General features: G+C 41.0%; 1 protein-coding gene and 1 long non-coding RNA gene across 4 annotated transcripts in view; one reads left to right on the top strand and one right to left on the bottom strand.

Annotated features, from left to right (window-relative positions):
* Window positions 1-11063, bottom strand: part of EML4 (EMAP like 4) — a 150249-nt gene extending 139186 nt beyond the window's left edge. Inside the window, exon 1 of the mRNA XM_069009684.1 lies at window positions 10723-11063. Coding sequence (XP_068865785.1) covers window positions 10723-10747 — 25 coding nt within the window. The 5' untranslated portion in view covers window positions 10748-11063. The remainder of the gene's footprint in view (window positions 1-10722) is intronic.
* Window positions 11064-13649: 2586 nt separating this feature from the next.
* LOC138107195 (uncharacterized) lies at window positions 13650-21687 on the top strand. Of its 3 annotated transcripts, none has more exons than XR_011149300.1 (6): window positions 13650-14827; window positions 14922-14993; window positions 17584-17649; window positions 18861-18917; window positions 19062-19141; window positions 19980-21687. It is a non-coding gene; the product is annotated as an uncharacterized lncRNA (long non-coding RNA). The 3 variants fall into 3 exon arrangements; XR_011149301.1 differs by having other exon boundaries at window positions 19007-19141; XR_011149302.1 differs by lacking the exon at window positions 19062-19141.
* Window positions 21688-25572: the final 3885 nt, after the last annotated feature.

The raw sequence follows: 25572 nt of genomic DNA, 5'->3' as shown, positions 1-25572 counted from the left end.
ATATATATACATACATATACATATACATATATATATACACAAACACACAGACACCAGAGTCTGGAAATTTCCCAATTAGTTTTGGAAACTCAAATAAGGACTATTCAAATTTTATCTGTTTAAATTAACTTCAATTAAAGGCTGAAAGGCAGATGTAAGTGATCTTATCAAAACACAAATCTGCACAAACTGACAAATACAACTCAAGCTGCAGATACTCTATGCAAGTTTTCTTGTCAATTCTCTTTCACTTTCCTGCAATTCCCTGTCATTTTATCTATAGCTTTGAAAAAAACATCCCTCTGTGGACTGTAGAAAACAAACAGCAAATGTTGCCAAAAAACCAACAGCCAAGTTAGAGCCCTTTGGCTAGTCAAGCTGCTGTAGCTATAGGAGCAGGACATTGAAATGTCTACTGCAAATAATAATTAAGTAAATGCAGATAAATAAAAGCTTATTAGCAAGAACCTCTACAAGCAAACCTGTATTATTTAGCTAGGCAATAACTGACCTGATAGGCAGAGAGGGAAACAAGGTAAAATCTCCACTCTGACAATGCTTCAAATACCTTAACCCAGCAGTAAACACCTTACACTCTTCGTTTCTGAGGTGTGTGACCACGTCGACATTTGACTATTAAAAGTCAAATTAAATGCTCTCCCAACCTCATATTCCTCTACAATTAGAACACTATACACACATACAAATTATTCCTGTAGCAGAGCCACAAGCTTGGCACACACACACAAAATGAATGATCAAAAATCTCTTCAAAACTCAAACGACTTGATATAAAGAAAAACTGGTCTCCCATCTCCAGTTCAGTAAGCAGGATGCCGGTTAGAGTCCCACATAATACCACACTAGCTCACTGACTAATTATGCCAATGAAAAAGCAAAATCAGTTTCCTCCAAACAAATGTTTTCTGTATTTGCTAATGCACACCAAAATATTTTACCCATAATAACCCATCCTGCAGTACACTGAGATCAGAGATTGGTAGCAACCACCAGTCCGATGCCCACAGCTTGAATTCCTCCAAAGTTTAAATAAATAACAACTATTAACATCTAAAGGTTTGGCATCTAAAAATAAAAAATGGAAGTCTATTTCAGAATTAAATTTGTCATCCGGTGAGCCTTTGAACCACCTGGTCAAATGGAAGGTATCCCTGCTCAGGGCAGGGAGTTGGAACTAGATAATCTTTAAGGTCCCTTCCAAGCCAAACCATTCTGTGATTAAACAATAACTTCTACTCTATATTTGTCCACATCGTGAATAAAGTGGGATTGTTTTTTAGTTCTTGGCTGGGGTGGTTCTAAACTTCAGAGTTTACAAATTTGAAGATTGCCAGCTTCTATCTGTTTTCTTTGCACCTAAACCAGCTAGCATGGAAAAGCTTGTGGCGTGATGTTGATTTCACACAGGAATTATCTCCACACTTTGACAATTTCCCAATTGAATCAAAAATGTATATCAGTTCGTAATACCATTACTGATTAATATGCTGGGTGGACTTTGGAAATGCACCACCCAAAGTTCTACAGCACTTGGGGGCCAGCAATTGTTTCCTCCTAATTCAGATTAGTTACTCTAGCAAACAACACAGGAATAGTGCCACACTGGAATATCACTTCTAATGAACAACTAGCAAGCCCAATGAAGTGTTCAGGAAAAAAAAAAAAAAAAAGTGTTTTCCAAGAATCTGAATTGTTTACTGTTTTCTACAACGATGCCTAATACCCATTTTTCTCTATGTTTAAGAGGAAGAGAAGCAATTTATATTTTTAAAGCTCCTTTGAAAATATTTCAAATCACCCAACTCTTGGTTTATAACCAACACTTCATCCCTCCAAGCATCTTTCAGAAAATACTATAGTCACATATTATAGAAAATACAAAAAAAAAAACCCAGATCTGGAGATCAGCACTGCCAACATGTTTTTCTTAAATATGTCATATAATTTTCACAGAAAAATGCCATCATTAAACGCTTAGAAAATAGACATGCAGATGGACTCAGTGCTGCTTCATGCTCATCCTATGAAAGAATATAAAAAAGAAAATAAAATTATTTTAAAAAACCCCAGAGTTTGTACTGCCTGTTATTGTCCCTCTTGCCTCATGGCTTTAATGGATACATTTAGAATTCAGAAAGCAAGCATCACAGCCACAGAAACCACTGATTTCCTGCCAGGTCTCTCTGATGGCATTTGCACAGCACATGCTGGGAGAGGAGGAGAGAACAGCTCGATGCAGAATTTCATAGTTAAACAAAGTTGTAATTACCTCCTTGTTAGAGCTCGTGTTTAAAGAAGCTAAGTGATACTATGCAGACACGAGTATTGCCATGTCTCTGAATCTTTCAGCTGAAAGAGTTTAATTTATGGTTCCTACTGCTGGAGGTTCCTCCTTTCCACACCTCTCTTTGGAAATACCGAAAAGCACATTTTTAGAAATGCTCTTCTGAAATTCCATTCAATCAAATTGCATCCAAACAACTCCCAAACCGTACCAGTTGCAATGCACTTTCACACATCTGAAGTAGACTCTGCTCCCAGAGAAGCCCAGATAGATGTGGGCTCAGATCACCTCAGAACTGCTCCTGCTCCAAGAGTGAGTTCACCACAGCTCCACCAAACCAGAGATGCACAAGACAACCTTTAACAGTGACCCTTCTCCTTCCATTCCACGTGACCAGGTCTCCAACACCTGCTCCTGGGAAGGAATTCAGTCAGTTGTGCCCTACCTGACAGGTTACATCTACACTTCAAAGCCACTCCAAGGTCTGCCTATTGGTTACAGAAGCCAGAGCTGCTGTAAGATATGTAATAAACACACAAAAAAAGTTACTCTGGGGAGGTGGCATCCTCCCTCAAAACCTGAACTTGTAAAACTGAAATCTACTCTGCCATGTTTTAACAGAGCTTGCCAATGCAAATCTGGAGTTTTAATGAAGGAAAGATCCATACAATGCACACAGCAGGAAACATCTTAAGAAAATGGCATGGTCTGCTTGTGACCAAGAATAAGGGGGAAGGAAGCAAACTCAAGGCCACCCTACTGCTGTTCTTTTCTACAGTGATGAGCACAAAGCTCATCAGAACTCTGATGTAAAAGCAACATTTTTCTTTTGTTCTCAAGAGAAAAAAAAATATATAGTAAACTGTAGGGAACAAAAAGTTCTACCATTCATCTTATGTATGTTTGGGACTGTTAAATTAGTTATGCATGTGCAGGCTTGCTTACCTCAGCCACTGACTGAATTTAAGCATTTTAAAACAATTTCTAGTACCATTATGTCATCATTTCATTAAAAACTATAAAAAGTGGTGAAATCATTACCTCTTTGTTTGGACAGCAAACATAAATTTCTTGTCAACAGCCATTTTCTCGCTTTTGTGTCTCAACTCAGAAAAAAGAAATCCAAGTCTTTTGTCTTTAAAATTATAAGGCTCCCACGAAAACCTATTTTCATTTACTTTAACTAAATCATATTTCTAGATCTAACTAATTTACAGCATCCCTTTAGGGAGCCAAATCTGGGGCTTAGAACCATTTTTTTTCATTTATCCGCTGGGTTTCAAACTCCTAATTTTCCCAGAGGATTATGAAAGCCTGCCAATTTAGCTTGATGCATTAAAACTGTTTACACAAATCCAAAATACAATCAAACATAAACCAGTCTTGGTTTCAGCCTTCCCCTGCTGTATTTTCTAAGCCCAGAGAAACTGGCCAGAGAAATGGGAACCAACTCCAGGCTGAAGCACTGCATTTACAAGCTGCAAGTAGAGCTTCAGTGAAACGAGAGAACCAGGTGACAGACAACAGTGAGCATTTTTCTTCAATTTAATACAACATTAGAAATTCCACATAATTGTACAAAATATATCATATCCAACATATATCATACCCATTTACAGTGCATAGCTGTTGCTCCCTCTCTTGGCCCCTCACTCTGCATTTCTATTATGCATAAGAGTCACTCACAAGAACAAGCAGCTCCAGAAAGTTAAGAAGAGGTATTTAAATACAAAAAGTAAGCCTACTTTTACAATAAGACAGATTTGCACTCAAAAATATCTTGCTTAAAAAGCTACAAAAGCATGCAATCCACATCACCAGATGGGGCAGAAAGCCAGTGTACACCACCAACCAAAGAAAGAAACTGGATTCTCCAAGCAATTGCTGAAAGACAGTTGTCCTTCCCAATGAACAGCACTGTCATGCAGAGTAGAGCAGTGCAGCCATTAAAGAGTCAGGAACGGGGTCGAGAAACCAGCAGTTAAACAACAAGACACAGCTATATTTAGTAAACAAGTTAGGCTGAAACTGCTAAGGATGAGCAAAGGAGGCAACCCACTGAGAGGCAAAACAATCAAAAAAACTAATTAAGAAAACCCTAGTTCATCCAACCCAGTAAAAAGTCTTAGGGCAGAAAACTTAAGAATATTGTAGCGCTCACTGATGGTTTGTAGCATGAATGCTTATATCATAGAGAAAAAAAAAAAAATAAAGTTAAATAAAAATAAGAAGGGGAGCAGGAAGGAGGAAGAAAAGAAAAAGGCAAAACAAGAAGAGAAAAAAATGTTTGTATGTTCCAAGATTTAGCAATAAACTCAGGCTTTTAATGATTATGGTGCTGCTTTCCACATCCCACCCTTCCATGAGCACCACCCATCTACTTTCTTTGACTGAATGATCAGCTCAGCCTCCAAGCTGCTTCATGGACACAAGCTTTTGCAATCTCAATGCTCACATGTGTACTGCCTAAAGAGCACTCAAACTCTCAGAAAAAACTGCACATCACCATGTGGTGTCCAGTTATCCATCCTTCAGCATTCAATGAAAGAAAAGTCCAGAAAACTAGAATTCTGCATCAATTTAAACAAACAGATGAAGAAAAAGAGGCAAGTAATTCCTCTTTAAACTGCTGATGCTCACTTGTTTACAGAGAGGAAAAGCGAGGTGAGCAGTCCTTCCACCTGAGCTCCTAAGTATCTGCAGGAAGATTGCTTGAAAAGGAAGTCAGTGAAGCTTATGAAAAGTTGTTTATGATGTGATTTTCATCTCCTAAACAGAAGAATGTCCCTACTAGAAATACTCAACACCAGCAAGAGCAGTCACTCTGCTGGTGTTGAGTATTGCACTGTCATCATACATGCCATGTGCTATAAAATTAATTATCCTCTAACACCCTTCCCATTACATTATGTGTGGGTAAAACAGCAACAACATTCTTGGCCTTACAATCACATTCATTAAGGATTAGGTTTAGCAAGAACCTAAAGAGAGAAGGGAAAAATAAACCTCGGTAATTGATACAAACCACACCAGGAAGGGAAGCAGCTCTGAAGAGCAAGGAGTGACATGCAGATCACCCTGTACTTACTAACAACATGATTAATAACAACGCTGCTTACAAAACAAAATGCTGCTTCAGAGAATTTCTAGGAACACTGTTCTTGACCAATTTTTCCCTCTTACATACTTTATGATGTAAAGCATAGAAGGAAAAAATCCTTTCAGAGTAGGTTCTTCAGACAAGAGACAATCCTGTCAGATAACAGATTGCCATATCGAAAGTATTTAGTTGAAGAGTAAGAAAAACACACTGTAAGGCCAGAAATTATTGTTAGGACCCCAAGCACGAAAAGCCTTTCTAAAGGAAAGAGAAGTTCTAGGAGAGGAGTTCTAATAGACTCCTGTGTTTGAGATACTGTTTCTTTTTTTTTGTTGTTTGTAAAAGTGAGTGTTACTCACAAGGAGGGCAAATATTGCCAATTGCTCTGTGCAAAAATAGGATTGGTTTTTTAAATACAAAATCCTTTGCTTTTCAGCTGGCTAGAGAGCAAAGGGTTCCTTCTCACTGCACAAGAACTAAAGACCTCTTCAGCAAAAGGTGAGCCGCCACCACCAAGTTTCTAAAGCAAACAGCCTGTTCCCTCCTTGCTGCTGGAGTTTACTCTCCCCTGGCACCAGCCAAGGCCATCCTTTTCAGGCAGGGGAGAATGATGTCCTGCCAAAGTTTTTATTTTTAAGAAGACCAGCACAGTGACAATAGCACAGAGCAATCCCACAAGCAGAGCCCTGTGAATTAGGCTGAGCTCGCTGTTGCTATGAGCAATTGCATTGCAGCACCACGGCCACTTCTGCAGTCTAGACGGGCAACGATAAAACCTAATATTCTAGCCCAAATAAATGACAAATACCCCACACACTCATTTTTCTCGGTAGTAAGCCCAGCCAGAGATGAATCATGATGCACACACGCTTTCCAGGCTCACAGCACCAATGACCACAAGATCCTCTCTGCCTGAGCTGCCCTGAGCCCTGTAGCAGCTCTGCCCCCACGCACCAGGGGCTTTGGAGAAGCCTTACTGGGTTTTAGCACAGCCACAGGTTCAACAGACACTGCTGGCTCTTCCAGGGCTGAGGAGCAGCACACATTCATAACACTGCCTCAGAACCTACCCGACACAGACAGCTTCTGCACAATAAAGGAAAGAAGTGGGGGAAAATGGTATGAACTTACCTTCACGTCACCCCTCCAGTAAGCAGTTAGCATATAAACCAGTTATCAGCAATACATACACAGTGACAGAACAAAATGTAGATACTACGCAAAATGATAAAAAAATAACTTTTTATTACGTCTCCAGTTCTTCATCCAGTAACAACATCAGCAGAGTAAAGCATTGGTCTCCACTTAGTAATCCCAGCTCTCCTTTACTTTCTATTTCTCTGAAAACAAAATGCAATGGCTCAAACAATCTTTAAAAAAAATCCTAAATTATTCTGCTTGCCTGAGACTTCAAGACAAGAGTGATTTTAACTTCTCTGTGAAAATATCTTCAACCATAGAGAATCCTTCAGTAAAGACTCCTTCTAACCTTCAGGGCATCCTGCACAGCTGCACAGAAACCACAGTTTGAAATGAGAAGTTGAGACTTCTCCATTTTTTTATGAGTTACTATTCTGCCACAGACCTCAATAACAGAGAGAGTCCTTTTGAAATGCTTTCCTCCATGTTGTTAGCATACACTGGTGACAAACTTGGAAAAGGCTGTAGCAATTTTTTAAATATAATCTGATGAATGTTTCCGTATCTTTGTTTACCATGAGTTATTGTTACAGAGCTCAACTAGCAGAAGCTTTCTCAGAAGGGAGAACAATGCAGCTGCTAAAAGCAATGGACAACTATCCACCAAGAGCACACCTCACCAGCCCCAGGCAGCCTGTCAGGGCTGGCTCTTCCTAAGTCTAAATCTAGCAGATCTCCCACCTTAGACACGACACAGCAGAGTCGCCCTAAGAGCTGACAGCTACGCACAGCGCCACCTGGTCCCACCTACCCCCTGCTCCCACTGCTTCCTTCCCACCACCTGTCATGCCTCTCCTACTCGCTAACAAATTTAGGCAGAAACCCACCAAAACAGCAGGGGCAAGCAGCAAGGCAGTAAAGTAATATAATCCGTGATGATACCTAAAAATCAAAATTAGTGCTGGCAAAACTGTCAGTCTTCTGCAGTCCTGCAGCCCTCTGATGGGCATGTCTGAACCAGCTCACCCCGGGCCCGCAGACACCGGTGACAGAGTGGAAGAGACACAGGGCAGCAGTGCAGAACAGACAGGAGCGAGGGATGAAGCAGGATTACGTTTCCTGACAGCCTTAGCTGCACTATTTCCCACATGGGCTTTTTTGTTTCCTTGCCTTTTTTTTTTTTTCCTTTTGCTAGAACTCTCTGCTTGACTCTTTTGGCAGAATCAGCAGTGCTTTCTCTGCCCTGATGCATATCTTCAGGCTGTTTTGATGAGGACCCTGAGAGGCAAGGGAACTTGGCAGTGTCAGAGCCAGACGCCCATGCTGTGCTCCTGTCTCAGCCAGGGCACAAGGCAAGAGCCCAAGCGCCCAGTCCAAGTTCACAGACTTCTTGTTCCCATTCAGAAGCACATTCTTTGACTTCGAGGGATGCATCGGGAAAAGCAGATGGCCAGAATCCATTGAGCCCTCTGACAACCGTCATGTTGGAAATGCCAAATGTAAGATACGACTGTCCTACTTGAGACAATAAATGGGATCCAATTACCATTGGGATATTCTAAAGGTATTGAAGTCACAGCAAACGAGAAGTAACTCAGTGCTTTATCAAAATAATCAATACCTATTTTAACTGTGCAAGTTAACTCATAACATATAGATTTTTTTTACTGTATACAGTAATTGTATACTCTTAAGTAGAGTGCTGCATAAGCACTTACTAAGCCAATAACCAAAACAATTTTCTAAATTACATATAAAATGGTTTCTTTCATCTGTTTATTCTCATAAAAATTTCAATGTGGAAGCCAAAAGAAAACAGCTGCGTAAAGTATTTTCAACTGCAAGAGACATGCAAGAAGGTATTTCTGCCCGTGCTAGAGGGCACAATCTGTAATAACATTTCGCCTTCCAGATAATGACAAGAGCCATTAAAAGGACAACTCGCTCTCTAATAAGCTTGCTTGACTGGTTGAGCATGCACATACATAGATAGCACAGTTTTGCCAACAATAATTTTAATTAATTTTTACATTTCATTCTAAATTACATTAATTTATGGCCTTCCTAAAAGACATTTAGCAGACAGCTAATTAAATTCAAGCCATTAGATTTTAATTAGAGATGTTTAAAAAAAAAAGGTCTCAGAACAATTCACACATCTTTGTGAACACTATGTGCTCATTAGCAGCTAGAACAGCCAACAAGTGATTATAAATACAGAAGAGGACTAAGCAGCATGATTCAAACCTGGAAACAAAAAAGTCACATAAAGTTCCACACTTCAAAGCTAGAGATTCTGGGAATGCCCTCTCCTCAGCCCAAGTCCAGAAAACCTCTGCGCACCAGTGCTTGCCACAAAAGCAAAATCAAAGGCCAAATAGCAGTGACAATCATAATACACACTTTAAAAGGTTGAGCTGAGCTTAATCCTCATTAAATTCTAATAAAAATCACAGTGCCTTCCTGAACAAACAGTGAAACAAATTAAAGGTCCAGATGGAGCCCCCCTTAATAAGACACATGGGATGCCCCAGTGAGCCCATCACGGCTCCAGCACAAGGTGCTGGGCCACCCGATGGTCCCATGCCACTGCTCAGGGAGCAAACTCCACGCGAGAAAGGAAAGCTTTATTATTTCATAATAATTGAGTTTTTCCTACTTCCAACAGAAAACAGTTATTTTTAAATATCGACCCCACGGGGCCAATACTGCATGAGTTAAAAGCAGTATCTGTGTGCTTTGATATGGTGATTCGTTCCTCTACTGGGTTAAGAGGTTCATAAATATTAACCATGCTACATTTGCATATGTCACCCACAGGCACAATCTTCCCTCAGAAAACAGGGAACAGAACCCGTGCAATTCCTCCATGTGTTGCTTTCTGATCGCCAGATCTAAAATGGCCATGGCAGTTACTTGAGCAAGGACAGTATATCTGGCAAAAAGCCAAACTACCAAAGCATACTGTTAATTATGGTGCACCAGTTTGGTTTGGACAGATGCCCAAAATGCTGGAGTTGACATTTCAAAAACTTGAAAGGTTAGGATCACACTCAGAAGTATTTAAATGAGTCAATTTTTCCAGAAAATTGAGAACTATTCACTGTTACTACAGATTTTATGGGAGCAATGTAAAAATTATTAATCTTATTTTTAAGAGGCACAGATTTATTATTCTACAAAAGATGGAGTGAGTTTGATCACGAAATGCCTGCAATAGATGCAGCGGCACTAAATACGATGAGAGCAGCAGGTAGGCAGCACTGCAAAGCCAATGGTCTTATAATGTGAAGAACTAGAAACTTACCTGGTTTACAACTCTTACATTTGGATACATTTTCAGTTCACACTTGTAATCAGGATAACTTAGTATTACATGCAATCTGTCTCCCAAACAAGTAAAAAACTGGGCTGGTGGAGTATTTTTGCTTCAAGAAACTGATGAAAATTTGCCGCAGCCTTCACAAAACTGAAGGGAGCGCAGCCTATCAGTTTTCTGGCAACATTACATGAGCAAGCAGTAAATATTTTCGATCACGCCACGGCTCCCGGCAGAGGAACCTGCCGCCCAGGCAGGCAGGAGGGCTCCTCGGGCGCACGGACGGATGCTCGGACACCGGGAAGGAGCCGACTGCCCCGTTAACATTCCCACGGATGCCGCCAGCGCCCCCAAGGTTCCAGGGGTGCTGCGATCCCCTTGGAGCCGCCCCGAGCCGGGACAGGGTTAGAGCTGCCCGCGGCTCCCGGGGCGCTCCGGGGCTCTCGCTGCGACACCGGGCCCGCTGCGCCCGGACCGACGGCGTCCCTCCCGCCCCGGAGCAAAAGGGAGAGACATAAAACAAAATAACATTTTAAAAAACTCCTAACAACCTAAGCCGAGCCATCAGCCCAAAGCCAAGCAACTAGCTGGGGGAAGCGCAAACCCACGGCGAGGGAAGAACAAAGAAGGCAAGTGCAGCCGGAGCTCTCGCAACAGATGGTTTGAAGCTGACCAGATTTCGCGCTGGCATCCCCTCCCCTCCCGCCGCGGGCGGTGTTCGCACGCACCGGCCCGGCCGGCCCCGGGCAGTCCCAGCCCGCGGGTCCGGCATCCCCGCCGCCCGCAGGTGCGCGCCCCGGGCCCCGCCGCACCACGGGCTGCCCGCACCTCGCCCCGTCCCGTCCCGCCGCCACTCACCCAAACTCCCGGCGAAACCGTCCATCTTGTACGGGGGGAGGCTGGTGCCGGAGCCCGAGGCGAAGCCGCCGTCGTGGTCGGCCGGGACAGGTTCATTCACCCGCGCAGCGGCGGCAGGCAGCGGCGGCGCCGCAGCCCGGCGCTCGCAAGCCGCCCGGGGCAGCGGCTCCAGCGGCTCCCCGCGCCCGGCGGCGGGAGGCGGCTCCGGCGGCTGCTGCTCCTCCTCCTGCTGCCGCTGCTGCTGCTGCTTCTGGTGCTGCTGCGGGGCCGGCGCTGCCCGGCTCCGTCCCTGCGCCGCGACCCCAGCACGGCAGTGAGTGCCGAGCTGCTCCCGCCCCCGCCGCCAGCGCCGCCCCAGCGCCCCGTGCTGTCGTGCTTCCGACTCCGCCCGCCCTGGCAGCCGCCGCTTCCCCTGCGGGCGGGCCGGCCGCGCAGCTCCCGCCGGCGGGCGGGCAGCGCCCAGCGCCTCGGGCCGTGGCTCCCGCGAGAGCTGCGGCCGCTGCCCCCGAGCGCGGCGGGCGCGGGGCTGCGGGGAGCGCGGAGGGGACGGAACGCGGCGCGGGGCGCGGCCGGGGCAGCGGCAGTGCCGGGGCCAGCGCGCCTTCTCCGGCGTGGGCCGGCCAGGAGCAGCACCTCGGATCACCTTCAAAAGCTTGTGCTATCGGGCGGGCTGTGGGAGAGTTAATTGGGCGACTTAAAAGTATTCACCCCAGCAACCAAGACAGATTTTCTTAGATGAATCTCAAAATGCTCGCTCATACTAGTTCGGGGAAGTTTTTCCTCACTGATGTTAAGCCAGAGGAACTGTCACTTCTGTACCCTCGCATTTCTTGCAGCCGGGCATAAGCAGTCACTCCCGGCGCTTCCAGCCAGCCGGGTTCCTGACCGTCTCCTCTAACTTCCCGCCATGTGCTTGATGCCGAGGGAAAAAAGTAGGACCAGAAAATCAAGTCAGCCATGCTTCGTACTGTCTAATCGCCCAGCCAAGGCGATTTCGTGTGTTAAACAACATCATCAAGTTGCATGACGCACTTTCTCCTTGGTCAGGAAAAGCTCCGTACCAATCGCAACATCCTGTTTTGCTATAAGTATTTCCCTGTAATGCACTCAAGGCTAGTGCTGCAGTTACACACAGACGTGGGTAATTGCCTCACGAGCACGTCCCTGGCATTTGCAGCTGGGCTCTCTAATGACAGGCTGTGGATGTTGTTGAACAGGACTGGGGAGACGGCGGAGCTGGAGAGCAGCACAGACCTGCTGGGAGCAGCCCACATTTCCCAGCACCTTCCATCCGCTTAGGCAAAAGCATCGTTATCTTGCTGATCTGCAATATTAAATAAACCCAGGAGGTTTATGCTCGCCCACATTAGAGAAAAGCGCCTTGAAATTTTTCATCAAAACCTAATCTCCACTGGATTTTCCAGCAAATTTTACTGAACAGCTGCCACAGCAATGAATTTGAGTGCAGCTGCCTGCAAAACTACACTAATAATCCAGCATCATGCATCCTGTAGTCTTGTCAAAAAAGATGCCCTGCAATCGATCTGCTATAAATGAGCCACCATTAGCTTCTAAGTTCTGGTCATAATTCCTAACAGGTGTTAGGTGTTCCTACCTGCACACGGAGTATGTTGTAGAACGGCTGTATATAGGCTACTTTCGTGGTCTTTTAGCTATGAGAAATGGCTCCTGCAGTCAGTATAGTCCAGTCAAAATACCCTTTAAAATGCTTCATTTTACAAACAAAAGCAAAAAGAACCAGGCACTACAGCTCCAGTCCTCTCTCCCCACCCCCTATTTATTGCCTGCCTCAGGGCAGGTTTCCAAGATGCTCAGAGCATTGGGAGTACACTGAGAGAAATCTCCTCAAGCTAGGAAAGGAAAAGTGCCCTGAGAATTCAGAACTTGTGCACAATTTTCTTCAGAAAAAAAGTCCCTTCCCTGGAGGCACAGCCTTATGTAAATTCTTCACGTGGGACTTGTGGGCATCAGGTGTGCTGTTTTGTTAAACAAAAAACCCCAACTGAACAAAGCAAGCCCAGCTGCTGCCTTCAGGTCTTTAAAACCATCCTTGAGATACACCTGTAACTGAGGTATTGCAAACATCCTTCAGTTTGTAAGTATTGCCTCTATTTTATAGCCTGGAAATGGAGGTTCAGAACTGAAGATGGCATCATAGATCCTTATCTATATGTTTAATCCCTACTGAAATTGGTTAGGAGCCTGAATTAATACCTTTGATTAGCTGTGTTGTGCAGAGCTTGCACAGAAGTATACAAAAAGGTTAAAGAGCTGCAAAGAAAACCAGTTCTCCATAATCTTATGTTGAACATTAATATGGTACTGGAGTACTGTTGAAAGCCCAAGATTTGGTTCCAGTATTTTAAAAGTAAAGCTATATCACTGCAGAGTTAAGGAACTGAACAGAACTGAGGAATTTGGAAAGGAAGTTTATCTCAATGTGACTTGTTATAGGAACGTCTGAAGAGCAAACATTATGCAGAACTTAAAAATAGGACAAACTCCAGCTTTTAAATTCTTACGTTAAATTCTTCAGTCTAAGCCAAGTTCTGCATGCTATGTACATTTAGGTAGGGTTTTGACTGAAGCATTATTTATTTATTGGTTTTCTTTGTGGTGTACACAACAGATGTAATAGCAGTATAGATAAGACACAAGCAGAACTTCAGCAAAAGAAAAATCTCTAGTAAATACATATATGGCCACATGTATATAATCTGAAACAATTTTACTTAGCTGATGAGCAGAAGAACTTATAATTACAGAAAAAATACTCTTATTTATGTAGGTTTCAGACAGGTACTGGCAAATTATTTAACATAACTGTAAACTGATTAACAGTATGACTGTTCCAGGTGCAAACCCTCAGAAAGGGTGATTTCTTACCTCCAGGATAGTACTAATGTTTGACTTGGAGGAGGGACAAATTGTATAGTGCTTTAAGGGGTTTAACTTCTATTTCTTTGTTGACAGGGATTCAAAAACATGACCCAGAGTTGGGACAAAGTTTTAACGAGCTCAGTGATTGTCTCTGTCTAATTTATGTTTTGATGCTAAGGAAAGATAACGCTATTCAAGATTGGAGTAAGCTTGGAATATCCCATCTCAACTTTCAAATCAGTTAAAAATCCAGTGCTTTATTGCACATACAGATAGCAAATAGAGAAAGATAAATGTGATACCACAGGGCAGGAATTTTACATCAGTTTGACAGATTCACAGTTTGGGAGATCTAAATTCTTTCCTGCAGCTTTCCCTCTCCCTGCATTGCAGCCCGGTCCATTGTGACTCCCATTGGCTCAGGAGGAAGCTGGACCAGTGCTGGAGCAGGCAAAGCCTGAGCTCTGCCTCTCAGAATAGCTGGTGAGCAAGGAGCCAGTGCCTCAGCTGCACTAAATCAGTTTGGTGGTGCTGACTGCAGCAGGCACGGCTGACAGACCCTAGCTGGGGACCTGGATGTACACACAGAGTCTCCCTCTTACCAGAGGGAAGTTATGGAAAATGCAAACCCCAGGAGAAGGTCACCCTGAAATACACAGCGGAGGCTACACACATTCCAGATATATTTACACAGCCCTTGAAGGAAATAGGCTGTTTTTTCCCCATTGTTTCATTTCTCTGGCACATTTTCCTTGGACTGCAGGTTTTTGAAAAGTACTTCTTGAAAGAATACCTGTGTTTGTCTTGGTGGTTTTTTGAATTGACATCGTTTGGCAGCCTTCAGCCTGGGAATTGTTTATAACCTTTTGGTGGCTTGAATGTAAATTACATTTAAGCATTTTTCCACTGAGCAAACATAAAAATTATGAACAACTGAAAATAAAATTGCTGAGATTCTTGTACATGAAGTTGGGAGTCTGAACCTGAGCCACTTCATCTTACTGGTTAGAAAGAGAAATGTACTTCCCACAGGACTCTTCTCCTTCCTGCAGCTTTTCTGGTGCACCTCTTCAGGGTGAGTAGCAAGAGCCCAGATGGCCCAGATGGTAATGAGCAGTCAGAAAGCCTGAAGTCTGATCCAGCCCCAGAAGTCTGATCCTGCCTCTCTCCTGTTCTACCTGCAGACTTGGGAAAAGGAGAAGAGGTGATGCTATTTGTAACCAGCTGTGCCCCACAGCTGATGGTGTAATCGGTGTAGGATTTCTCCCCATGCTCATTTGAGACATTGTCCTTTGCAGATAGGTGGGGTTCTTTATGATGCCTTGTTTTGAAGATCAACGTTGAGAACAACTTTTTTGGCTTGCCATAAGGTATTGGATATTTTTAATTCTCTCAAGTGAGTCTCAGGTACCCAGGAGTCACTGACGTAAGGGAAAAGATTTGATGCCTGACCTAGAGGAAAATTAAATTACTCCTTCATGATTTATAGAGGTTACTTCTCTTACCTCCAACATAGAATCTCTGCTGTTTTTCTTTCTGGGCTGGGATTTTGCCTCCCCCAATAAGCAGCCAAAGGTTCAGTCCCTCTAAATTAGCCAGGGGCATGAATCAGCACCTGTAACAGTGAATGGGCTGGAAGGCACTAAGAGACTTGTCAGGGACTTGAGAACTGAGAACTTCCATTAAGGCTTCTAATTATGTGTTTAACAAAAATATGACCTAGGATTTTTTAAGTGGGGATGAATTAACTGCTGTGTCTATCCTCATTCATTTTTTAAAGACACCAAGCAGCTCCTGTAGAATGCATTTTAGAAGCCAGTTTTGATATTGCTGTGTACATGCTTCACTCAGTTTTTATAAACTGTTCCTAGAGGTCTAATGTTAAAGCATGCCTAGGCATCCCCTGGTCTTCTCCCATTGTCTTAAAAAGTAAGAACAGAAATCGTCTTCCAAAACAAAAATATCAGAGTTTTCCAAAAGCTTTCCAGTGGCTAAGTTCTATTTAGGTAGACTTTTTTGTAGTAGTAGGAGGATGGATCATAGTCTTATCTCTATAGTGCTACTACTTCATTGCTGATTAACATAAAAACTCATAGACGTTGACTTTTGCAGCTATGTAGAGCTGGTCTTTGTTTCACTTCTGCACATCTAGTTTCTCAGTTTATTGCAAATAGATTTTCATCACAGTTTGAAAAGTTGTTCCCAAATGTTTGGAGATGTCTTCATTTAATAGCACAAATACAATTTACTGTCAGTTCAAAAAGCCAAAAATTTTTTAAAGATACTTATGATTTGTGAGGGTCTCCATAATGGAAACTTAATAGAGATGGCTTCATTTTGAGGATATGCTAAGCATCCATATCCTGAAAAATCCAGCTTACAGGTTGCTTCTTTGTGTCAATTATCCCAAAATTTCAGTTCCAAGCCATTAATGACACTTTGGCAAGGACCATATCATTTCCTGGGGTCCTCATTAAATGCACATTTTGGTTCAGGTGTAGAACCTACAAATCTCTCTTAGCTTATGCTAAATTTCCCATCATTACAGTAATGTGTTAAAAAAATAGTAGTCTCCTACAAATGTGACTACTGAGTAAAAGAAAAATAGCAGAGCTCTAGTGCTAATTCATTCACCAGCCCTGGTGGGGAATGAGCAGATTCAGTGTGATTCCTAAACATTTAAAAATTGGCAGAATTTGAGCAGAGATAGTTAAAACCCTGCATGCACAATACCTTTTTTCTCATGAGGGGAAAGGCTTAGCATTTCACTAGAGAGCAGCTTAAAAATTTTATTCTGCAGCTTTGTATCAAGCTTGTATTAAATGAGGAAATCTGAAAAACATTTCAGAAAGCTGGAAAAATAGAATTTATCTTCCTTCATCTCTCCCTAATTGGATAAGTGGTCTGGTTTGTCATACTGAAAAGCACACAAGTTGTTTTCTCAAATTAGTGAGCTCCTCATGAATTCCTACCTTGGTCCAAGTGCTATAAAAGTCTAATGTCTTACATAAGTGCTAAGTTAAGGATTTAGCTGAGGCATAAATTGGTGTATTGGCTTTGTATCAGCCATTTACATTAGGGTGCAGTTTATTCTCTGCCTCAGGAAAAAATGTGCTTCAGCTTGTACTCAGGAGCACTATGATGATCTCTGGAACAATCCCTTTTCTGTTCTCCTTTCTTAGAAAAACTAGGAAAATGTAAGGCTAGCAGGTTAGTGATGTTAACAAGGAGTGCTAACTAGTAAGTCTTAAAACTGCTGGAAGAGGAGCTGATTTTCGGCGGAGAAGTTTATGGACATCCCCCTTGGGGACAGAATAAATGTGGAATTTATTTTTTTCCCCCCTGAGTGTTAAAACATCTCCCGTAGCTTTGCATTTTATACAGCTCATTTTCCACAATAAGAAGCTGCTCTGCACAATAAGCTGTGTGCCTGTGTATGTGTCTGTAAATAAATACAGATTTATTTCCTATAGATCCTTCTCTCTCAGTGCTGGTCGCCCCTCGGTGCAGTTCTGGTTAAGCGATTACTGTGCCTGAACCATTTGTCAGGGGAAGGAAGTGCCTGCAGAGAAGTGATACATTACTGTGTAGTTTCTTGCTGTGAAGTGTTGATTTTAAAACAGGCTGGCAGTCTGCAGCCCACCCCATAATAAAAAATGAACAGATGTGGTTTAGGAGATTTTGTTTTTCTTTTGTCCTGTTGTTCTGCCCACTTTAAGGAATCTTTTATTGTCTTTCAGCTATGCTGTACTCAGCAACAGATTTATCTCTTATGTTTGGCCTTGTCACCTCTGGGAGTTTGGGATTCTTTCCCATTTCCATTTCTACCTTTTTAAGCTGTGACAACCATCCTATTGCCTGGTTATTAGCCATCAGAGCAGGTGTGGGATGTTTTCCTTTAGCAAGGATAATGTTAGCACCCTAATTCAGTGAGTAGCACAGTGATCATCTTTTTTCCAGGCTGAGAGCACCAACAAGATAAGTGTTAGTGTAAGACATAGGCTGGAGAATGAAGACCAAAAACAGGTCAGCATGGGCTAAATTGAAATAAAGTGGGAAAAACCTATTGCCATTAAAAGATAATAGTTTTGCAATAATATCTATCAATAGATAACTTTGATTAAGGGCAAAGCTGCTCTCTGGATACCAACAATGTACAACTGAGCTTTCAGGTGTTGATATCTTCCATATCTGCAGTATCAGACATTTACTGCCCCAGGAGAAGATGTAAGTCTAGGAAGGAGCTTCTGCCCAGCTCAGAGACACACACCATTCAGATGGCTCATACAGAAATGGTGTATCACTTGCAAAGTCTGATGAGGCAACTGATTGTGTCTTTGTGAATTAATAAGATTAGGATCATCACAATTAATCAAGAAGATGAAATTCTAATTTAATGGTTTCTTAATGGTCATCAAAATGATACAGCTTACTATCTCCTGCTTTGAGAAGACCTCCAACGTCAGTTGGGCTCATAGTGAAACAGGGGCAGTGATATTTGGTCTTTCTGTGGGCCAAAATTGTAAAAGTTCAAAGGGGAAACTTCAAACCTGCCTTGCACCATGATTCCTAGCCATGGGTCCCTAGCAAATGTAACCAGGGGAGTTAGATATTCTGTAGTCAAAGGCAGTAGATTATTACTTTATTCCTAATTAGGCTGTCTCAGGCATGCAGTGCACAGTTGCAGTGAATGAACTCATATTTACCTGTGCCTGAAGAATAGTTAATGAAGCCCATTTGTTTCAATTTCCTTTACCTACCCTACATTTACTAATTATAGTTCCTAATTAATGACATCAGGAGTTGAACTTTGGCTTTTAAAGCACCAAACCCATGCTGTGCTCTAGACAAATTTACATTCCATTTATGCAAGTCATCCAATTAAAATTTACTCATAGAAAGTATATAATACACCCAAATGAATACATTATTTCCCCTATTAATCTGATTTCTTTGCTTTTCTGCAGAAGTGGACAACCTTTTTCTTTAGGTCAAATGGGAATTAATGTAAAAAAAACCCATCCAAAAAACCCCAAGCCCAGCCCTGAAATAGGCAGCAGAAGTAAATTAAAGGAAAATTTCTCAGGTCAATTAGAAAATTAGCATTCTTAAATAAATAATTGCAAAAAAGAAAGCTTTCCCTCTAATCTTGCTTATATGACTGCATTTAAAAGTTGAAAAAATGTGGTAGGGGGAAGAACTGATTTGAAATTTTTTATGTTTCTACGTGAAAACAGCAGATGGCAGCAACACTGACTGTGCGTCCAAATCCGGGGATTGCCTTCCTCACTTGGGTGGGTAGGCTTTAAATCATTTATTGGCTAACATCTCTTCAAGTTGGTCCTGATAACATAAGAAAGTCAAAAATTCTACCTTCTTTCAGGCATACGATCTTCAAATCCGTGATCTTCATCCTGAAAAGGTGTTTCTTGGTTCAGGTCTCTCTGGACTGGCACTGAAGTATCCTTTGTCCTTTTATGTGGTTTGTAATGCTTGGGAAATTGTGCTGGAGGCAAAGGTGAGTGCCCAGAGCAACTTGGTCTTTTTATTTTGTTTTAAATATAATATTGGTGAATAAGGACATTTGTTCTTCAAAAACATGCTGCTCTGACAGAATCCTTCATGTGTCAGAGCCACAACTCCCAGGTTGTACTCTGCATACAGGGAATGTGCAGACTTCAGGTAATGTTCTGAAGCCCAGGAGATCAGAACTGAATGTTCTTTTTGTCATGTCCCTCCCTACCTATGTCAGCCTACCAGTATCCTTCAGAGCAGGGAGTACCAGTTACCTGCACTGACCATAAAACTGGAAAAACAAGGAATGAGAAAATGGTTTCCTGAGCATCATTGATGCATAAATGGTGTCACAGGCAAAGGCAATACTTCTCAAAAGAGGAAGAAAAATGCCATTCAAAAACTAGTGTTGTTGTGAGACAGGCATTGAAGACAAAAGTTTCATTTAATATCCAGGTGCTCATAAATTCATCCTTTGAACAGCAACCAGGGCAGGTAAGATTTCCACAGGTAGTTCAGGGCATTGGCATTAGGTTCTGCAGCTCCACATTTTCTGAGGTATAATATCTTATAAGGAAATAAAGCTTGAACTATGAAGGGTAAGTTTCCTTTAGGACTTCATAGCTGAGGAAAACAGGAACAGCACAGAGTCAAATTTGATAGAAATGTCTCAAGTTAACCATTTCTGTAAGATTACGAATGGTGTTTCATGTGCTGTACACTCCTTCACCATATTTCAGAACAGAACACTCAGTCCTCTTCAGGGGACATTTCTAAATGTTTCTAAATGGTTTATTTTCCTCTGTACTCTGCTAATCCTTTCAAAATCTTCATTTTTACAGTGAGATATAAGAGGTTGTTTGGCTCAGATGGCTCTGCCATGCTGACTGTCTGTTCCAGTCCCACTTCACAACTGGCAGTGATATTCTGAAGGTTCTTTGTTTCAAATTAAAACAGAAAAATTTCTAATGGCTTCATAGTGACTTCAAAGTTCCACTGCTCTCCGTTTCTGTGTAAGGCTTTTAAAGGTTTTCTCTTTCATTCTGTATCTCTGCATGCTTTGGTTGAAGTATGCATGACACCAAATGACATTTTGGTTTTGAATAAAAGATGCACCAGACAAATAATATTGGCTATACATACCATTTTCCTCTGCCAAATCTAAGGATTTAGACATGTTGCCAGCATTTTTTTCATGTGGAAAACCATTGTGAGCTGTTTCAGCTGTTAAAATTTATGAAGATCAAAATCTCCTTTAAGTGTTCTTTCTACAAAGTCTGTCAAACCAGAATCTTGCTGGGAGAGGACAGGTGGCAGCATAGGAAAGGTGGAATTGACTAATCTCTCATATTTTTCTAATTTCAGTATGATTGCTAATCTATTTTGTACTTCAGGTAATGTTCTGAAGCCCAGGAGATCAGAACTGAATGTTCTTTTTGTCATGTCCCTCCCTACCTATGTCAGCCTACCAGTATCCTTCAGAGCAGGGAGTACCAGTTACCTGCACTGACCATAAAACTGGAAAAAAGAAAAAAAGCATTTCCATGGCACACCACAGCAGTAGAGTGGATTAAACAACAGAGTCTGCCCAAATCTTCTACCAGCATGGAAGAAGGGGATGAGCATCCAGTCCTCTGGTTTAACAGGAGACTGTGAAGGTACCAGATAAGTGGAAAAGGCAAAAAGCATCAGGCACTAGTAGACCTTAGTTAATAGTTCACATGAAAATACCACAACACAGACTATAAGGGTTTCAGGTAAATGAAGCAGTAGAGGTTTGATTGTAATAGCAGGTGTTTGGAAGAGCTTTTAAATTATTCTAGCTGGTTCCATGTCAGTAAAAAAGTGATTGATTTTGAGGACTGCAAAAACTGTATTGTAAAGCTAATAAGCATTAATAAGATGGCAAGAAAAATACAGGACTGTAGGAACAGGGAGAAAAAAACCCTAAAACTGTGGAGGAAAACTTATTAATTATGCCTGACAACTAGAGGAATAGAGCAGCCTCTCTTTAACAGACATGGAACCAAGTTAGTAATCTTTTTCTTGATTTCTGTGCCTTATGGGTTTATGTACATAGGAGAAATTCTGCTGAAAACATGCTGCTTTCAGCAGAAAGTGAAGAGCTGCATTTGAACAGTCTTTGTATGTAGGCAGAAAAATAACTTGAGGGCATTTTGAGTGTTACTCTCTTTCCTCAAGGTCGAGAGAGGAGTTGGTAGGCAGACACCAGTTTCATACTCTGCTCATCCCTCCCTTGCATGGACAATTGCACCAAGAAAAATCAAAACACTGCCCTACTCCAGCAGCAGTGCCTTATGCTCATTCCTACTCAGCTATGTCTCACTTATATAAATGTGGGGTAGTGAAAATCCTGCTCAATAATATGTGTCTCACAAATGGAGGAAAACTACATGATGCATAAAGGGACTTTCACAAAAAGAATGGCATTTCTCATGCAAATTCATTACCTTTTAATAAAACAACCTTGGGCTTTTTAAACACAAACTGTAATCTGTAAATGTTACTGGAGCCACATTACAGCTGGAATGCGAGAGTATGGAATAAGCACATGAATGTGCTTATTGAATGTAATGTGAATATACAATATGAATAAAATTCTTTTGGTGTACTTGGAATTGGCTGTGGTTTATTTTTTCTCAGCATTCTTCCTGCAGTTAGTTCCTGTATTGTCTTTACTGGTTATTTAAATAAATTTGGTCTGGATTTCATCTGAAATAAGCCAAAGAGAGCCATATATGCCTTTTATACCTTTTTTAGGATTCCTACTGCTTGCAATATGATTGCAAGTACAGTTTATCCTCTCATTTCAGCAGAAAAATTTGAATCACCACTGGAATGCACGTCTCAAAGAGAGAAACTCTACCAGCAGTGAAGCCCCTCATCAAAAACTGTTTCTAGTTGTTTTAAGAGTGTATTAAGGCTTGGACTGATTTTGTGGTGACTTTGGTTTGGTTTCTTGCCATTATTCCAGAAAATAGAAAGATCAAAGAAAGAAAGACGTATTGATTGGCTCGGATCTGGTCAAAAACTAGATTTGCGTCTTCTAATGTAACTAACATTTTACAGATGGCTTGGTTCATGTTAAAGCTAGGGATGCATGTAGATTGAATTATCAGAGGATTAGAACCAGCTGCATTTAGTATTTTTTTGCGTATTCTGTCCAGCAAAGCACACAGAGCAGACTCTTCTTGAAAGAATTCCAGCAAATGCCTAAAAAAACCCCCACAGTGAATAATTGAGAGTCTGCCCCTGTTTACCACTGGTTAACTTTTCTTCAAAGAAACCACACTGTACATGGCTGAGCTCTTGAGTTCAGGTCCATATATCTCCTCCTTGACTGTGACTTGACTGTGAATTAACAATAAAAAGGATCAGATCTGAAGAATTTACTTGAATAAAATTAGAATCCAGCCCAGTATCCAGAGGAGATCCACAAGACACTGGGAGTGACTTTCCAGTTTCCTGCCTTACATTTTGAGCATTTTCATAAAGGGATTTGGAAAAACCTGATTCTAATTTTGTAATGTTTTGCACTGACTCTGCACATCTCTAAATGACTACGCCAGATGCAAAACAACGAAGTATCAACACCAGTGAACAATGAATTCATCTGCTAGAAAAATTATACTTAATGATTTATATTCTGAATATTAAAATATTTTCATAATATTTCAGGACACACAGAAACACACAACAGTATTAAAACAGTCAAGATTTTCAGATAATCTAGATTTACTTCATTTTATTCAAATTATTTAAAGCTCTTTGAAGATACAATTAAAAGAATTCTCAAACTGTAAAATTTATAATGTAAATATAATTTATTGATACATGTCTAAGATATGTATCATTAAAATACTGGCACCCACATTCACAGCAACGTTACTACCATTAACTAGATAAAACAGAACTAGTTTTGCTAGCATTAGTACTATATAATTTATTCTGTTCCAGGTTCTTAAAATCATTACTTCTGAAATATGAAAGACAAGGATAAATTCTTGCTTAGTACCCTTGAAGGCTTTTTTATTGATACCCACTCACACTGAAATTATTCCGGATGCTCATCTGTAAGGAAAATCATTTGCCGCAAAATTCAGAATTTGCTTGCTAAGTTAACCTCTATTTGCATATATGTGTTAGATTTTAAAATCAATTATTAGTGATGCTTAGTAAGACCAGTTAATTTTTAAGGGTGATTCTTTCCAAATTTATTGCATGAGATAATCCCAACAAAAAAAATTTCAGGCTTACTAGGAATAAGTGCTTCATATTTTTATTGAGTTCAGGGGATATTTCTTTGCAGAACTTTCTTCCTGAAGCAGATCACTTACGGTAAAATCAGTATGCTTCTACAATGCATGTTTTTCCCATAAACTACAAGTCCCTTTACAGCTTATGCTGATGTTTTTGAGAAAAAAGGCTGTGTCTTCAATACAGAGCCAAATCAATTACTAACTTCTCATCCATAAAGTTTATGATGGGGGCCAGGCTCCTAAAGTCGAGTGCAATTTTGCCTCAGTTATTATAGCTATAGGACTTTATTAAAAATGTAGCTTTAATCTTGTGTGCCTGTATTTGTATATACGTGGAAAATACAAAGCAGAGGCTTAAGTCTGTCTTCATCTTGTCTTGGCAGTCTTTTTGGATTGCATATGAGCTGTACAGACACAATCCAGTTCATCCAGTTAAGCATCTCTGCCTGGTTTTTGTTAATTACCTTTTTAATTCTCAGCAGTAGCAAGTACAGTCTGACTTGTTGCAGCAAACTCCAATGAAAAGTAGTATTCAACTCCCAGGAGATTCTTTTCTGACGTCCTATTGTATTTTTATTTTTGAGTATTATTTTAAAAGGAAAATGTGGCTCTTAAAATTTCCCAGCCATACCAGAAAAAGCTGAAAGGCATTTGGGCCCAGAGTTCAATAACAGCATCCATACTTGTGGAAAGATTTATATCAGTTTTTGCTTGCTAGCAATTCTTATTTTCAATCAGGTGCTCATCGACTATTACCAGGCTTCTACTCACAGAATGAAATCAGCTTGCAGCAGTCTTTAACAGCCTGTATTTTTATTCCCTTTTGGTCTGTTCAGTTTTCATTCAGCTTAGGTTTTTGAGCTTTCTTTACACCTGGGGATATGGATATTGCTTTAACTGTTACATGGAACTCTTTTGTAATCAGATGTCTTATTTTCAGGACTTTGGAAAATACTTATAATTTAGTAAACAATTTGACTGTATTAATAGTTTATAGCAAGAATAATTATATCATTGTATATAAAATGCATTGAGCCTTGTGTTTTAATATTTAATACTCTATTGCATACACAGTCTTTTAATACAACATATTCCAATAAAAATCTCTAACCAGGGTATATAGTCTTTTCTAAAATGCTGATATCTCAAAAAAAAAGTGAGTAAATAATTAGACGTCCACAGAAGTTCAGCAACTTTCAGAAGCTGAAATTGCCACCTGGTGTTTTTATGCTGAAATTAGTGTACTTTCTTAAAAAAATACATTTATCAAGACAATAGATCTGATCTAAGATTTGGTTGCAGACTGCTTAGAAAGAGAGCGCAGGGATCAGTTAAGTGAACACCAACCTGGACCACCAAGAGCTCAGCCCTCCTCAGCCTCTCCTGGGGCACCCTGAGCAAGCAGCCTGACTTCCCCCATCCAGATCTAATGGGGGTATTCCATCTCTTCTTCAAATAACCATGACAGTGCTGCATGAAAAGTGATCAGCAGCAAGGAAATACATCTTGGCTCACCAGTGTGTTTTTAAGAGCAGATATTTCAAATTTTGTGTTCCAGTCTTTAAAAAGCAAACTGATTTGTGGAAATAATCTTCCTGATTGGTTTTGGTTTTTTTTTTTCCATTTCCAAGCCATTGACTGTTACTGACAGGTCACCTAAGTAGGTCTAACTAACAACTAATGTAAATTAAAATATTGAAGAAAACTACTCATGATATTTTAGCTTAGTCTGCTAATGTGAGTATAAAGCAGTAATGAAGAAATTTAATTAACAACTAAAGATGTATTAAAGAGAGAAGTCTAAGCCAGCTCTTCCTCTATTTACTTGCCAAGACTGGAAGACTGATTTCTTTTTGTTTTGTGTGCACTAGCCTCCTGGGACAGGGTCAGCTAATCATGTCCATGAATCTCCCAAAACCTGGCTGACATACATCTACCTCCCAAGTGACCCACACCAGTAAATAATTGTGCAGAGAGGTGTCAGTGAACATGCAAACCACATTTCTACTGCCTCAGTTTCAGGACTAGCCAACATCTTCAATGTAATAAACAGTAATAAAAAGAGATAAGTCTGATGTTAATTAACTAGAGATTTTTCAATAAAATAAGGCATAATGATTCAGAGTAGCCATGTTCAAGAAATTCCTTCACTGAT

Source organism: Aphelocoma coerulescens, chromosome 3, assembly GCF_041296385.1.
Source record: "Aphelocoma coerulescens isolate FSJ_1873_10779 chromosome 3, UR_Acoe_1.0, whole genome shotgun sequence".
Taxonomy (NCBI): domain Eukaryota; kingdom Metazoa; phylum Chordata; class Aves; order Passeriformes; family Corvidae; genus Aphelocoma; species Aphelocoma coerulescens.
The sequence above is the reverse complement of the archived record's forward strand: the minus strand, read 5'-3'. Positions and strand labels throughout refer to the sequence as shown.